At 42.3% G+C, this 17,901-nt stretch overlaps 1 protein-coding gene across 1 annotated transcript in view; it reads left to right on the forward strand.

The window, feature by feature from the left end:
- Positions 1 to 214: 214 nt before the first annotated feature.
- LOC142439784 (complement receptor type 1-like) overlaps positions 215 to 17,901 on the forward strand; it is a 248,207-nt gene continuing 230,520 nt past the window's right edge. Inside the window, exon 1 of the mRNA XM_075542389.1 lies at positions 215 to 625. Within this exon, the coding sequence (XP_075398504.1) occupies positions 215 to 625 (411 nt within the window). The remainder of the gene's footprint in view (positions 626 to 17,901) is intronic.

Consider the following 17,901-nt stretch of genomic DNA (forward strand, 5'->3'; position numbering starts at 1 on the left):
CGGTAACAACAGAGCAGCTCCTAGTCTCTCCCCAGGATGTCAGCTCCAACGTGACAGCGAGCTACCCTCTCCCATCCAGACGACGCTCCACTGTCGGAAAGAGGAGACAATTCAGGTAAGATTCCACCAATGGCACGTGGTGAACATCCAGGCAAGATTCCAACCGGTGCAAACCGGTGAGGATGGAGGCAAGGTCACACCCACAGAGAGTGGGATGATCCACGTGAGGCTCCACCGGCGGGACTCGCACCAAAGCTCCAGTCCACGCACAGCGCCTGTGCTTCCCAGTAAAAATGGAGGGAGTGGCCTGGATGGAAGGCACGCGGGGGACTTAGGAGAGAACGGGGGTCAACGGGAGGGTGGACCTTCCAAACGGCAAGAGCTGAACGTCTTCCGGACACCAAGGAGAAGGCCGGCCCATGGGCGGAGCACTCGCCTCAGCTCCCAAACGTCCCGCCTCCGACGCCGACGTCACCGCAAAGGGCTCTGGGACATCCCGGAAGTCGGGGCGCCGCCTGGCGGCCAAGCGGTCAAGTGCCTGCCACCAGGAGGGATCCTCCGGCGCCTCCGCGGGTTCTTCGGGCGTGTCGAAGCCCTTATGACCCGGACAACGGCGACTTCAAAGGTCAGTCTGACTAGGAGAGCGGTGGCTTTGTGCGATAGAGAGGTGGCCACTGTGACCGAGAGTGAAGAGCCACTTGGAGGTCATCGTGAAGGGAGCAGAGGGTGGCCTGCTCTTGGGGTCACCAGGGGTGCTGTGATTTCAGAAGTGGAAATAACGTCCTTAGAAACACATTAGCTGTCTATGTGTTTGGGACCAGAGCATAGGGAAATATCCCTAGGAATCGCATTGAAAATTTCCAACTTTTCTACACTTTAAGAGGATTGGTAAAAATGAGCCATCCAGGATGCTGTGCTGTACTTGAATTTCCATGTCCTATGCCGGGTGGTGACATCTCAGTATCTGCTTCTGCCTGACAGACCACCATCCAGCCAGCATGAGGGCCCCCTCATACCTTCCCATACAGGCTCAACACGTCCCCCATCCAGCCTCAGTCTCTTTCTGGCTTGGGTCTTTGGCGTTATGACTGAGAGTCACAAGCTGTAGGTGAGTAAACCCCAGAACCTTCACTCTACTTAAAAAGAAAGAAAAAACTTCCCTGTGCAGTGAAAGGAACAGTCCATTCTGACCAAGATGATGCATTAACCCCGAAAAGACTCATGAATCCTCAGGACATCTATGAGAGGAAGAAAAAGACTCATTGCCCCTCAGGCATCCATGAAAAGGAGAAGGGGTCCAGCATCATTTGATGTGGATCAGAATGGTGCAGAGTATTTGTTTCCTAAGTCTGCTGAAACAAAACACACACACTAGATGCCTTCTAAGAACAAATGTATTGTCTCACAGTTGTGGAGACCAGCAGTCCAGGTCATACGTGGGCCAGACCATACTCCTTTAGAAGTTGAGGGGCAAATCCTTTCCTTTCGGTCCCAAGTTCTGGTAGCCCCAGATCTTGCATGGCTGGTGGGTGCACCTTCATAAATCTATCCTGCCTCTGGGTCTCTTTTATAAGAATATCGATGCATTAGGACCTATGCTATTCCAGTGTGACATGTTAACTGCGAACATCTGAAAGATGATCTCAGGTACCAGGGGTTAGGACAAGAGATTTGGATTTCAACAAGTAAACACAATTTAATCTAGAAATATCATCTATGTTTAGCATTTTTATTGAAATATAGACACAGACAAAACTGAAAACAATCCACAGTTCTATCAATGGAAGAAATAGTAATAGAGTAGAAAATGAATAGTGGTGGGATTCAACTATTTTAACAAAAACTGGTATGCTGCCCTAATGATCATTTTAAGCATTAAAAAAGATATAAAGATAGTTTATTATTTCATACATTTGATACATAAATAAACAATAAGATCTAGGTACATGTATTAGTTTGGGTACTTTAGAGAAACAAATCCACAGAACTGATGTATAAGATAGAGTATTATATAAAGGTTAAGTGCACATCAAGAAAACATTCCAACCCAGTGCTGCCCAAGCCCGCAAGTCCAACAGTAACCCATTAACTCAAATGTCCAACACCGATCCACAAAGTCCTCCTCCATCTCACAAGACAGACACAATGATGCTGACTGCAGGAGGAAAGCCGAGTCCGTGAATATGTAAGCATCTCAGTGCTGGCAAGCACCCAGGGCTGCATCGGGGTAGGTCCATGTGGCTTCTCCTTGGGGTTGTCTTGTAGGAAGTCAGTCTTGCAAGCTGAAGCAGGCAACTAAGGCAGCTGCACCCTGGTGCAACCATCACAAAGCAAGAGACCCAAGAACTCAAAAGGCAAGGTTCACCAAGCCATTTATCCGTCCGCCCTTCAATTAATCCCACATGTGTTTATCGGCCAGGTTGCCACAATAAACTAACTCAATCCACCCCTTGCCCTCCTGGCACCTGTACATAATTCTTTAGCCTCACAATTGCAATTAAGTAACACCTACACCTTAACCCTATAATCCTGTGAATTTTCCTCCCACCTATGAAAGTTTGTAACCCAACCACTTCATGCCTTTATCTCACCCAATTTTGGGTATCCAATTTATATACTGCCCACTTACATCAACCCAGTTCTCTGAGAGGACAATCATATTTTTCGACATGAAGAGTCTTCATTCCAGTTGGAACCTTGTGAAGTCTGCATCCATAAGCACTGTCAAATCCGTACAGGCCATCCATAAAGTCAGCAACAATATGCACCAGTTCACAGGCTCAAAAATCTCCAACTTGTAGTGTTCTGGTCAATTCAATGTGGGCTGCTCATTCAGCCTCCACAGAGTGCCCATTGGTCACCTTGCCTTTAGACCATGGGCTCTCACCAATTCAACAAGCCTAGCCCTCTCAGGCTAGGTCATGAACCTTAGACCAGTCAATCCGCTCTCATCTCCTTTTTTCCCCTGTAAACCAAGTCCACAGGTGTCAATGGCCAAATTCATCCCGTCTCTTATTGCTGCATTTCTCCCACTTCCATTCAACAAATAGATCCAGATGGTCACCTAGCAAGCATTTCAGCCTGCTCTCAGGCTCCCTTTCACATACAGTCCCAGAGAGGAGTTTTCTTCATGGTTCCAGATTTTTCCAGCTTCTGACGAAGACTACTGGTTCCATAGTACTCCAAAGCACTGGGTTGGGCATATATTTTCAAAGTTTTCTTTACAGGCATGTCCTAAATCCATCTAAAGACCAAATTTTAATGGCTGAAGCAAGTGGACTTATAAACTTTCTATTTTACTACTTCCCATATTTTCCCAGAAAAACAACAGAGTAAATAGTATGGCTTTATCTGACTTCTGGCTACACAAAGAAGAAAAACTTTCATGAGGGAGAGGTCAAACAAGCATCTACTCTCTATCTTGTGCTTTGTTTCTTCAGTACCCCATTCTCAGTACCATAATATGTTAGTTTGGGTACTTTAGAGAAACAAATTCACAGAAACTCATGTAAAAGAGAGAGTTCTATATAAAGGTTGAGTGCGCATCAAGAAAACATCCCAACCCAGTGCTGCCCCAGCTCACAAGTCCAACATTAACCCATTAACTCATATGTCCAACACCAATCCACAATGTCCTCCTCCATCTCACAAAGCAGACGCAATGATGCTGACTGCAGGAGGAAAGCCGAGTCCGTGAATATGTAAGCATCTCAGTGCTGGCAAGCACCCAGGGCTGCATCGGGGTAGGTCCATGTGGCTTCTCCTTGGGGATGTCTTGTAGGAAGTCAGTCTTGCAAGCTGAAGCAGGCAACTAAGGCAGCTGCATCCTGGTGCAACCATCACAAAGCAAGAGACCCGAGAACTAAAAAGGCGAGGCTCACCAAGCCATTTATCCGTCCGCCCTTCAATTAATCCCACGTGTTTATTGGCCAGGTTGTCACAATAAGCTAATAATAATAAGATCTAGGTACACAAACTAGATTATATTATAAGAAATTTTTAAAGTATTAATGAAAAATATTAAGTAATATTTGACAAAAACCAATAAAACTGGTTTTTTTAAACAATTTCTTAGGGGCTCATACAACTCTTATCACAGTCCATACATATACATACATCAATTGTATAAAGCACATCTGTACATTCTTTGCCTAATCATTTTCTTTTTTTTCTCCTCTTTTCTTTTTTTACATTTTATTAGGGACTCATACAACTCTTATCATAATCCATACGTATACATACATCAATTGTATAAAGCACATCCATACATTCCCTGCCCCAATCATTCTCAAAGCATTTGCTCTCCACTTAAGCCCTTTGCATCAGGTCCTCTTTTTTCCCCCCTCCCTCCCCGCTCCCCCCTCCCTCATGTGCCCTTGGTAATTTATACATCGTTATTTTGTCATATCTTGCCATATCCGGAGTCTCCCTCCCCCCCCACTTCTCTGCCGTCCCTCTCCCAGGGAGGAGGTCACATGTGGATCCTTGTAATCAGTTCCCCCTTTCCAACCCACTCACCCTCCACTCTCCCAGCATCGCCCCTCACACCCTTGGTCCTGAAGGTATCATCCACCCTGGATTCCCTGTGTCTCCAGCCCTCATATGTACCAGTGTACAACCTCTGCCCTATCCAGTCCTGCAAGGTAGAATTCGGATCATGGTAGTTGGGGGGAGGAAGCATCCAGTATCTGGGGGAAAGCTGTGTTCTTCATTGGTACTACCTCGCACCCTAATTAACCCATCTCCTCTCCTAAACCCCTCTATGAGGGGATCTCCATTGGCCGACACTTGGGCCTTGGGTCTCCACTCTGCACTTCCCCCTTCATTCAATATTCAACATGGTGTATATATATATATATACACACTCACACACACATATATACATACACATACACACACATATATATATACACATACACACATATATCTTTTTTTTTTTGCATGATGCCTTATACCTGGTCCCTTTGGCTCCTCGTGATCGCACTGGCCGGTGTGCTTCTTCCATGTGGGCTTTTTTGCTTCTGAGCTAGATGACTGCTTGTTCACCTTCAAGCCTTTAAGACCCCAGACACTATCTCTTTTGATAGCCGGGCACCATCAGCTTTCTTCACCATATTTGCTTATGCACCCATTTGTGTTCAGTGATCCTATCATGGAGGTGTGCAGTCAATGATATGATTTTGTTTTTTGATGCCTGATAACTGATCTCTTCGGGACCACTTGATCACACAGGCTGGTGTGTTCTTCCATGTGGACTTTCTTGCTTCTGAACTAGATGGCCGCTTGTTTATCTTCAAGCATTTAAAACCCCAGTCACTATCTCTTTTGATAGCCATGCACCAACAGCTTTCTTCACCACATTTACTTGTTCACCCACTTTGGTTCCAGCAGTTGTGTCGGGAGAGTGAGCATCATAGAGTTCCAATTTAATAAAAGAAAGTATTCATGCATTGAGGGAGTGTTTGAGTAGAGGCCCAAGGTCCTTCCACCACCTTAATACTTAACCTATAAATATAGACACATAGATCTATTTCCCCATCCTCATATATATATTTGCATGTACATGTCTTTGTCTAGACCTCCATAAATGCCCTTTGATTCCCAGCTCTTTCCTCCATCTCCCTTGACTTTCCTCCTGCCCTACTACCATGCTTCGTCGCCACCTGGGCTAGAGTATACCTCTGCTCTACGCAACCTTACCCTTGATCATTTCCCACCAGGCCTGCCACTCCCCCCTCTCTACCTTTTGGGTCCCATGTTGTTCCCTTGTCCCTGTGTTTGCTAACACCACTTCCTTACCCCCCTACCCCACCACCCCAAGTCCCCTTGGAACTGTCGGTCCCGTTGTTTTTCCTCCAGATAGTTCATCCAGCCTGTCCTATTCAGACAGACCTGTGGAGACACTAACATGCACGAAAACAAGACAGAGGAAAACACAGCAACAGTATACAACCAGACAACAAAACAACAAAAACAAACCACTGACAAAGAACAAAACAAAACACTTCACAAGAGAAAAGCTTGTAGTTAGTTCAGGGATCGTTTGCTGGCCCTTAGGAGCATTTTCCAGTCCAGTCTGTTGGGGCACCACGCCCTGGCCCCAAAGTCCACTTTCAGCATTCCCTGGGGACCTTGCCACTCCATTCCCTTGCTGTTCCGCTGCACTCCCCCAGTGCTTTGCCTCGGTGTGGTAGGATCAGGTCAGGTGCAATTCCCACACTGTGTCTCCGGTGCTGTCCCCTGTATTGCCCTTAGTCACTGATTGGCATCATTTCTCATAGTGGGGCCAGCCATGTTGTTCTCTCTGTGGACTGGCTGCTCTACTCAGGAACATCATCATCACGGCCTGGTGGGCCAGGCTGTGTTCCACTCTCTCCTCCTGCCCCTTCATCTGCTCCCGTGTGCTCTGATCAGATATGTCCATCTCCTGGAGCTGCAGAGTCAATGTCGTCCTTTGGAACAAATTCTTTTCGCGGGAGGGGCAGGAATCCACTTCATTTATGGTGCTGGGGCCAGCCTCCCAGACCTCTCCACTGGTTCCCTCCTCCACGCCGGGTTATTGCATTCACACCTTGCGGCACTGGGTTGAAGTCTGGTCCCACTTTCCCTGTGGAGATATAAACAATACCCTCCCCTGGATGGATTAGTGCCCCATGCCCCCACTCCCCTTTTCTTCCTTATATTCATCCTTTTGTTTTCCTTTTCCCCCCTCCTCCAGCATTGTCTACCATGTGCATCCCTGGCTTTGGTCTGGTCTCTGCCATACTACACAGCCTTCACCCCAAAAATGTTTGTATACAGTAGCTTTTTCCTCTATGCCACTTTTGCTTTTTAAAAAAATTTTTAATTCTTACCTCAGCGGGCTCATGTTGTATTTGTCCTTTTGTGCCTGACTTACCTCACTTAGCATGATTTCCTCCAGTTCTTCCCATGCCACTATGTGCCTCATACGTTCATCATTGCTTTTTAGTGATGCATAGTACTCCATTGTATGTATATACCACAGTAAAACTGTTTTTAAAAATAATTTTATTAGGGCCTCATACAACTCTTATCACAATCCATACATACATTAGTTGTATAATGCACACTTGTACATTCATTGCCTTCATTATTCTCAAAACATTTGCTCTCCACTTAAGCCCCTGGCATCAGTTCCTCACTTTCCCCCTCCCTCCCCATTCCCCCTCCCTCATGAACCCTTGATAATTTATAAATTCTTATTTTGTCATATCTTGCAGTGTCTGACATCTCCCTTCATCCACTTTTCTGTTGGATAATTTATAAATTATTATTTTGTCATATCTTGCACTGTCCGATGTCTCCCTTCACCCACTTTTCTGTTTTCCGTCCCCCAGGGAGGAGGTTATATGTAGATCCTTGTAATCAGTTCCCCCTTTCTACTCCACCCTTCCTCCCCTCTCCCAGTATCGCACTCTAACCCCTGGTCCTGAAGGGACCATCCACCCTGGATTCCCTGTGTTGCCAGTTCCTATCTGTACAAGTGTACATCCTCTAGTCTAGCCAAATTTGTAAGGTAGAATTGGGATTATGATAGTGGGGCAGGGAGGAAGCATTTAGGAACTAGAGGAAAGTTGTATGTTTCATCATTGCTACATTGTACCCTGACTGGCTTGTCTCCTCTCCGCAACCCTTCCTGAAGGGGATGTCCAATTGCCTACATATTGGCTTTGGGTCTCCACTCTGCACTCCCCCTCATTCACAATGATATGATTTTTTGTTCTGATGATGCCCAATACCCGATCCCTTCGATACCTCATTATTGAACAGGCTGGTGTGCTTCTTCCATGTGGACTTTGTTGCTTCTGAGCTAGATGGTCTCTTGTTCACCTTCAAGCCTTTAAGACCCCAGATGCTATATCGTTTGGTAGCTGGGCGCCATCAGCTTTCTTGGCCACATTTGCTTATGCACCCATTTGTCTTCAGAGATCGTATCAGGAAATAAAACTGTTTTTAAGATATCTCCATATTGTTTTTTGATTGGCACCATCACTTGCTATATTCTTCTCTTTCATCTGAGCATCATTTGCTGTGTGATTATAGGGAAAAGGATAAAGGGGACTTGATATCAAGGAGTTCCAGAAGAAAAAAAACGTTTTGAAACTGATTGTGGTAGCAATTGTACAACACTGCTTGATGTGACTGGACTAAGGTATATCTGTAAGAGCTTCCAATAAAATTATTAATAAAAAAAAATTAAGTATTGGTTCTGCCAAACCAGTATGAACTGGCTGAGTCCCACTGGCTAAGTAGTAATCACTTACTGCCATTGGGTTGATTCTGAGTCATAGTGAGCATATCAGACAAAGCAGAACTGCCCCTATGGGTTTCCTAGACTGTAAATATTTACGAGAGCAGAAAGCCTCATTTTTCTCTCTCGGAGTGGCTGGTGGTTCAAATTGATGACCTTGCAGTTAAAAGACAACACACACTTCGTTATACCACCTGAGCTCCTTGAGATAGGAACAGAATACAATATACAACAACAACCACAAATGAATAGCACAGAGAAATCTCGTAGCAGTTTAAAAATCAAGTCACAAAATAATCCATATGGCATAATTTTACATATCATGTACATAATTGGTAAAAATTGTTTTATTAACCAGACCCAAGACCACTGAGTTGACACTGACTCATAGTGAGTGTATAGGACAGAGTAGGACTTCCCCTTAAGGTCCCAGAAGCTGTAAATATGGGAACATACAGAAAACACGCAAAGGAATGGCAAACAAAAATCCAGAATTAAGGTGGTTTTTTTTCTAGGCTATAAAGGCCATAGTAGAAGCAAGGAGGTTGACACGGCCGTCGACAGTCAGTTGTGTACTTAATATGTTATATTTTACTTTAAAATCTCTCCAATCAGAATGCTCCCACAGTGACTGGTAGTTGCCATGTATCTATTATCTCCGACGTTATTGTGTCTATGACCTAAATCTAAATTGGAAAGACCACTTTGAGATATAAAAGATTGGAACAAGCGCATGGGCAAGGAGGGGTGGAGGAAGGGATTGCCCAGATCACGTAAAGATTGCCTGGGAGCAGAAGCTCAGAAGAGAAAGCCTTTCCCTCCCTGAATGTGGACTTCCAGTCGCCTCCACTGGGAGAAAATAAAACCGATTTCTAAAGCCACCCACTTGAACTGTTCCTGTTATTGCAGCGGTAGATAATGAAGACACAGAGTGTGTCTGCCTCAGAATCATAGCCTAGCCAAGTTGTCACGTAACATTAACCATCACAACTCCTGACAGTACTACATCTTTCTTGAGAGTCCTGATGAGGATGCATATCTGTTGACGGACATGGAACTATGTTCACGATATATTCCTGAGTTAGACAATAAAGCAAAGTATGATCGAGATGGTATGATCTAATATCATGTGATTGTTAGGTGTCATCAAGTCAGCCCTAGTCCATAGCAACCCTCTGCACCACAGAATGACACACTGCATGGTTCTGCACCTCCTTACAGTTGTTCTAGTGCTCAAGCCTACTGATGTCTTCACAGTATCAATCTATCTCACTAAGGCTTTCATCTTTTTCATGCTTCTCTGCTTTACCAAATATGATGTCCTTCTCCAGGGAAGGGTCTCTCCTGACATGTCCAAAGTATGTAATATGAATTCTTGCCATCCTTGCTTCTTAAGGAGCAGTCTGGTCTTACTTCTTCCAATACAGATTTTAACAGTCCATGTTACTTTCAATATTTTCCCTTAGAGTCACAGTTCAAATACATTGATTCTTCTACTATTTTCCTTATTCATCGCCCAATTTTCACATTCATATGATGCAGTGGAGAATACCATGGCTTGGGTTATGCGCATCTTAGTCTTTAATACTCTAAAAGATGTCTTACACAACAGATTTATCTAATGCATTACATCTTTTGATCTCTTGACTGTTGCTGCCATGAGCATTGGTCGTGGATCCACGTAAGATAAGATCTTGGACAATTTCCATTGTTTTCCATTTATTGGGATGTTACCTATTGTCCAGTGTGGGCTTCCTTATGTTGAGCTGTAATCCATATTGAAGGCTACAATCCTTAAATATCATTAGCAAGTGCCTCAAGTCCCTTTCACTTTTACAAAGCAAGGTGGTGCCATCTGCATACCGCAGGTTGTTAGTAAGCCTTCCTCCAATCCTGATAATACTCTTCTTCATATACTCCAGCATCCCTGATGATTTGCTCAGCATGTAAATTGAACAAATATAGTGAGAGAATATAACCCTGAGGCACACCTTTCCTAATTTTAAACTGTGCAGTATTTCCTTGTTCTGTTTACACAACTGCCTCTTGATCCATATACCAGTTCCAGAGGAGCACAATTTAGTGTTCCAAAATCCCCATCCTCTTCAAGGTCCTCCACAGTTTATTATGGTCCACACAGGCAAACGCCTTTGCATAGTCAGTGAAACTTAAGCAAACATCTTTTGGTATTCTCTGCTTTGAGTTACCATCCATCTGATCTCAGCAATGATACCCCTTCTTCCATGTCCTCTTCTGAATCCAGCCTAAACTTAGGGCCATTCCCTGGCAATGTACTGCAACAACTGGTTGTACAATCTTAAGCAAAATTGTACTTGTGTGCAATATCAATGATACCGTTCCATAGTTTGAGCCTTCTGGAAGGTCACCTTTCTTTGGAATGGGCACAAGTATGGATCTCTCCTAGTCAGTAGGCCAGGCATAAATGAGTGAGTGCTTCCAGTGCTTCTTCAACTTTATGAAACATTTCAATGGGTATTCCATCGATTCCTGGAGCCTTGCTTTTAGCTAATGCAGTCAGTGCAGCTTGGGCTTCTTCCTTCAGCACCATTGGTTTTTGCTCACATGCTACCTCCTGAAATGGAGGGCTGTTGACTAGTTCTTTTTGTACAGCGACTCTTGTATTCTTTCCATCTTCTCTGGATCCTTCATGCATCATATAATTTTTGCCTACGGAAGCTTTTAAATGTGAGGCTTGCATTTTTCTTGAGTGCTTTCAGTTTGTGATTTGTTGAGCATGTCCTTCCCTGTTAGTCTCCTAATTCTTAGTCCTTGCACATTTCATTATAATATCTGGCTTTGTCTTCTTGAGCTGCCCTTTGAAATTTTCTATCTAGCTCCTGACGTCATCCTTTCTTTGATTTGCTTTAGCTACTCTACCATTAATAGCAAGTTCCAGAGTCTCTTCTGGCATCCACTTTGATTTCTTCTTGCCTTTTTAATGACCTTTTGCTTTCTTCATGAATGATGGTCTTAATGTCCTCCCACTGCTCATCAGTTCTTCTGTCCTTGCTGTTCAATGTGTCAAATCTTTTGTGAGATATTCTCAAAATTCAGGTGGGATAGACTGAAGGTCCTATTTTGGCTCCTGTGGACTTGTTTTCATTTCCTTCAGCCTCATCCCGAACTTCCATATGAGCAATTAATGGTCTATTCCATAGTTGGATCCTGGCCTCATTTTAGCTGCCGACATTCATCTTCTCCATCATGTCTTCCCACAGATGTAGTCAATTTGTTTTCTGTGTAGTCCATCTGGGGAGGTTCATGTGTATAGGCCCTGTTTATGCTGTTGAAAAGGGCATTTTCTATAAACAAGTTGTTGGATACAATTTAAGAAATAGAAATCAATTGGAATACTATGTAGCAGTGAAGGGAACTCAACATAAAAAGATCACTACTGTATACAGTAGCCACACAAACTAGGAAATACCTAGGAAAAAAACTAACCAAAGAAACAAAATACCTATACAAAGGAAATTAAAGGGCCAGCAATTATTACAGAAAAATCAAATGAGACTTATGCAAACAGAAGAAAATCCCATGTTCATAGATACCACCACCCCCCCAAATAAAAACTCAGTGCCACAGCCTTATGAATTTCCAAGACTGCAACTGTTTATAGGAGTGGAAAGCCCAGTCTTTCTCCTGAGGAACTGCTGGCCTTATGAGTTGCATTCCAACCCATTGCCTTTGTGCCACTGGGCTCTTGTGCTCATGGATAGGGTGAAAATAATTGTAAAAGTGTCAATACTGCCTATCGCAATCTACAAATACAATGCAATTTGGATATAAGTCCCAACTTCATTCTTTAAAGAAATGGAAAACCCAATTTGACATGGAGAGGAAAGAAGCCTAGGATGAGCAAATAGCTTCTCAAACTGAAGAATGAAGTCGAAAGCCTCCTACTGCCTGCACTCAAAGTGCAGCCGCAAAACACAGCTGCACTCGCCAAAAGACCCTGGTACGTTTACAAAGATAAGATCTTGCGTCAATGGCACAGGTTAGAAAACTCTGAAATACAAGCATCCATCTACAAACAACTGACTTTTGACAAAGGAACAAAAAAAATCATTACATGGGAAAAGGACACCCTCTTCAACAATGGTGCTTGAAAATGGGAACTTTATCTTCAGAAGAATAAAAGAGGACCCATACCTCACCCCATGCACAAAAACAAACTCAAGATGGATTAGAGGCATAAATGTAAATCTTGGAGCTCTCATGATCATCAATGAGAACACAGAACAAATGCAAGGGCCCTATTGCAGGACATCACATGGTGCCAAATATGATGAAGCACAGAGCGGAAGACAGAACAAATGCCTGGGCCCTATTAAAAGTAAAATACCTATGCATATCTAAAAGATTTCATCAAAAGTATAAAATGAAGGGCCATGGATTGAGAAAAATTCTTAAGGAATGGCAATGCACTGAAGAAGAGTTTCTAGTAAAAAAAAGTATAACTCATAAGAGAAGACAAAGAACTAAAGGAGAAGGGGGGAATGATGCATTGAATTAGAGACACTATGCTCAAAGAAGGACAGATCATAGAGAAATATGAAAATACTTTATTTTGGCCCTGGACTGCCAATGACGGGGTTGGCAATTCAAACCCACCACCTGTTCCACGGGAGCAAGATAAACTGGTCCGCTTCCATAGATTTACAGACACAGGATTGACTTGACTTACACATAGGAAATAAAATAGAGACCATAGTTCAAGAATAAGCCTTAATAAAAGGTTAGACATATTTTAAAATAAAAAGAGAACCGAAATTATAAAAATTAGTATGATAGCAATTCATGCTGATACATTTACCTGACAAAATAACTAGTACCAGGCTTGTCCTGTTCTCAAAAACAACAAGTAAGCTCGATAACAGATATAAGGCAAATATTTTTAGATACCAAATAACAACCAGAGAAGGACAATCATTCTTTTATTCTTTTTTTTAATTAAATACTTTTATTGGGGGCATTTACATCTCTTATCATAATCCATACATTCAACCATTGCATCATCATCTTCAAAGAATTTTCTTTCTACTTAAGCCCTTGGTATCAGCAACTCATTTCATCCCCTCTCTCTCCCATCCTTCCTCATGAAACCTTGATAAGTTACAGATTATTATTTTCATATCTTACATCATCCTCTGTCACTCTTCACCCACTTTTCTGTTGTTTGTCCCCGCGGGAGGGGGTTATATGTTAGTCCTTGTGATTGATTCCCCTTTTCTCCCCCTACCTTCCCCTAATCCTCCAGGTATCTCATCACATTTTTGGCCCTGATGGGTTTATCTATCCTGCATTCTGTGTGTTTGGGGCTCTTATCTGTAGCAGTGTGCATGTTCTGGTCTAATTTGATTTTTAAGGAAGAATTGATGTCATGATAGTGGGGGTGGGGTGGGAGGCAGCATTAAAGAACTAGAGGAAAGTTGTGTTTTTCATTGGTGCTACACAGCACCCTAATTGGCTCATCTCTTCCTTGGTTCCCTTCTGTGAGGGGATGTCCAATTGTCTACAGATGGGCTTTGGGTTTCCACTCCTAATCCTTCACATTGGTATGATTTTGTTCTTGGTCTTAGATACCGAATACCTTATCCCATCGACACCTCATGATCACACAGGCTGATGTGCTTCTTCCATGTGGGCTTTGTTGATTCTCAGCCACACGGCCGCGTGTTTATTTTCAAGCCTTTAAGACCCCAGGGCTATATATTTGATAGCATCATCAGCTTTCTTCGCCACATTTGTGTATGCATCCATTTTGTCTTCAGCGATCATGCAAGCATCACAGAATGATGGCTCATTAGAAAAAATGTTCTTGTGTTGAGGGAGTACTTCAGTCAAGGCCCAATGTCCATCTGCTACTTTAATTCTTAACATATAGATATAAGTATAGTGATCTATTTCCCTCTCGTTATATATAAATATATTTACCTACGCACTTGCCTGTATTTAGACCTCTACAAATGTCCTTTGTCTTCTGGTTATTCCTTCTATTTCCTTTTATTTTCCTTTTGTCCCACCAGCATGTTTGGCTTTCATTCTGCTTTAGTAATTCCTCACTGTTACATTGCCCTTGATTAAGTCCCACTAGGCATCTTTCGTCCTTCTCTCTGTTGATTTTAGTTCACTTGTTGTTCCATTGTCCCTGGGTTGGTCACCCCTCCCCCCTTCCTTTCTCCCATTTCCCTTCTCCCATATCCCCCACCTGAAACTGTTGGTTCTGTTGTTTTCATCACCTTATTGTTTATCCCACCTATATTATCTAGATAGACATGCAGAGACATTAATAAGTGCAAAAACCAGGCAAAGCGAACAACAAAGAAAGACAAAACCAACAAAACAATAACAACAACAACAACAACAACAACAAAATAACAGCAACAAAAAGAAAGCAAATGACAAAAAAGAAAATACCTATAAATAGTTCCAGGTCTATTTTTTGACATTTAGGAGTTTTTTTTCCAGTCGAGTCTGATGGGGTGCCATACTCTGTCTCCAAAGTCTATTTTGGGTATTCCCCAGGGATTTCATTGCATTGCTCCCCTTGCTGCTCTGTTATGCCCTTGGTGTTTCACCCCAGTGTGATGGGGTCAGATTGGGCCCAATTTTCACACTGTGTCTCCAGTGTTGTCCCCTGTAGTGCTATGATTCAGTGAAGGACGTTGTGTCTCATGGTGGGGCTGGTCATATGGTCCTCTCTATGCACTATCTGCTGTGATCAGGAATATCATCCTTGGGGCTTGGTGGGCCAGGATGTGTTCTCCTCATTCGTCATCCTTCTTCATTTCTCCTGTATGTGCTAATCAGATATGCCCCTCTCCCCAAACTGTAGCTTCAGTGCTGTGCTATGAAGTGCATTCTTATGGGGGGAAGGGGGTCCACATAGTTGGGATGGGGGCTGGCCCTGCAGACCTCTCTAGTGGTTCCCTGGTACATGTGCAACAGTCATTCTTGAGAGAATGAAAGCAAAGAGATGAAATCTACTGACATGGGACCAGCATGAGGGGGAATAGACTCCATAGTAGCTAACAACGACAACAATTGTCTGAATTTATGACATGAAAATGTGAATAAATCAGGGCTTCAAACTGGTTCATCTGGTTCAGTCCTTGCTGAGAACCTGTATTTCCACTCCATATATGCAGAATCAGAACCTACATTTTAACAAGACTCATACAATATTGTTAACCATCTGGAGATCTTGTTAAAATGTAAATTCAGATTCAGTGTACCTGAGATGAAAACGCAAACTTTTAGCTGAGAGTCAAACCAGAATGGACTGGTGGAAGCCCTAGAATAAATACGTTAAAAAATAATCTAAAGCAGGGCTGAATGTTGTATCAGGTTAAAGTAGTGGATAAAAGCTATATGGTACCTGCAGATAATGAAGGAAGTATAGATACAGTCATGAAACAATACTAGAAACTCACAAAAATCATAGGAGGGACCAAGTGGTGTGATGGAAGTTGAGACAAGTTTCTCTAAATCTACAAACTCATAGGTAGTGTTGATTTATTTAAAGGGAACAAAACTGAATATCTATTTATAAACACAGGTGTGAGAAAGAATGCAAAAGATAGATCGCCATGTTGTGTTCAGAATTAGAAATTCTTAAAGAACTTGTCTTAATATACTCCCTTTACACTCTGCTGTAGTGTGACAGATCAGCAGGGAAAACTGCTTGACCAAAGATCCAAATAGTGCTGTGTTTTTATCATATTAATACAGAAAAGACAAAGGAAGAGGGAAAAGGAAATTATACTTGTCCACTGAAACTACGTTCACATCTCAATTGCGGATCTACTGGACTCTTCTTGCTAGCACCCATGCTGTCTGCATGCAAGACCACAGACCATCTGAAATAGCTTTCTCTAACTGCAAAGTCGTTTAACGAATCAGAGAGTAGGACTATGGAGGGTGGAATGTCTATATTTAAAAAGAGACAAAGGGATGACATATCTAAGCTCTGACTCTTCATGTCGGAAGGTTGAATCCATGAGAAAGAAAAGAGTACAGCCAAGGCAACCTGAGTGGAAAGCTGTAAATTCAGCTCCTGTCTTCCAGCTATTGAGCTTTGTAACCACAAAATATTGCAGATGTCATGGATTGCAGATGTCATGGATTGCAGATATCATGGATTGCAGATGTCACGGAGCCTAGTCTGTCTGCTTCTAGCATCTACTATCCTTGAACTCACTGGAGTCTTTCTTGGAAAACATTTTTTTAAAGTTCTATTGGCATCTAAGTCACATTTAGTACAATTTAATAGTTGGATTGTATTAAGAAGAGTTGTGCAATCATAACCACTATCTATTCAAAACATTAGATTCTTTGTCATACTCATTGTTATTAGCTCCTGTTTCCCCTTTACCTTCTTTGTCATGCCCCTAGGTAATTATTTTTTTAATCATTTTATTGGTGGCTCATACAACTCTTATCACAATCCTTATATACATCAATTGTGTAAAGCACATTTATACATTTGTTACCCTCATCGTTCTCAAAACATTTGCTCTCCACTTAAGCCCCTAGCATCAGCTCCTCATTTTGTCCCCTCCCTCCCCACTCTACCCATCCTCATAGGCCCTTCATAATTTATGAGTTATTATTTTGTCACATCTTATACTGTCCAATGTCTTCCTTCACCCACTTATCTGTTGTCTGTCCCCCAGCGAGGAGGTTATGTGTAGATCCCTGTAATCAGTTCCCCCTTTCTACCCCACCCTCCCTCTACCTAGGTAATTATTAATTTACTTGCTGTCTCTATAGATTTATCTATCCTGAATTTCATATACAGAAAAATAAGAAACAAACAATCCCAACAATGACAAAATGAAACAGAGAAAAACTTCAATCACAAAGAAAGCAGAAAATAATAAAAAACGTAAACAGCTTTAAAGGAGACTCAAAGGCAGAAAAATGATAAGGTGTTATATTTTAACCTAACTATATTTGCCATAATTTAATCTAAGGTGCTCTCTGTGAGAAGGGATTCATATGAATCTGAATCCACATGGGGGTCCTGCAAATGGGTTTGGGGCTCCCATTGCCACTCGGTCTTCTGCAAATTGCATGTTCAGACTTTAAGCTCAGTTCTTTATGAGGATTTGGATTTTATTATTTACGGTCTTCGGATCAAACAGGCTGGTGTTCTTCCTCCACATGGACTTAGTTAATGCCTCACTTAGATTACTGCTTGATTTAAGACAAGCCTTTAGGACCCTAGACACTATTCTTTCTAACAAGTGGGCATCATCTGAATTTCTTAGCACACCTTGGTGTAACACCCATATCTTCAGTGATCTCTTCATACGGGTGAAAATTGAGGGAAGGGTATGCCATAAGAACTAATAGTTTAGGAGAAAAAAATGATTAGGGCAAAGAATGTACAGATGTGCTTTATACAATTGATGTATGTATATGTATGAACTGTGATAAGAGTTGTATGAGCCCCTAAGAAATTGTTAAATAAATAAATAAATAAAAGTGATACAAAAAAAAAGAACTAATAGTTCTTACATTAGAGCCATGATTAAGTGTAAGCTCCAAATTTATGTATGGTTTCAAATATATCTATATGGTTCACTTTATAGACATTATCA

Source organism: Tenrec ecaudatus, chromosome 1, assembly GCF_050624435.1.
Source record: "Tenrec ecaudatus isolate mTenEca1 chromosome 1, mTenEca1.hap1, whole genome shotgun sequence".
Classification (NCBI taxonomy): domain Eukaryota; kingdom Metazoa; phylum Chordata; class Mammalia; order Afrosoricida; family Tenrecidae; genus Tenrec; species Tenrec ecaudatus.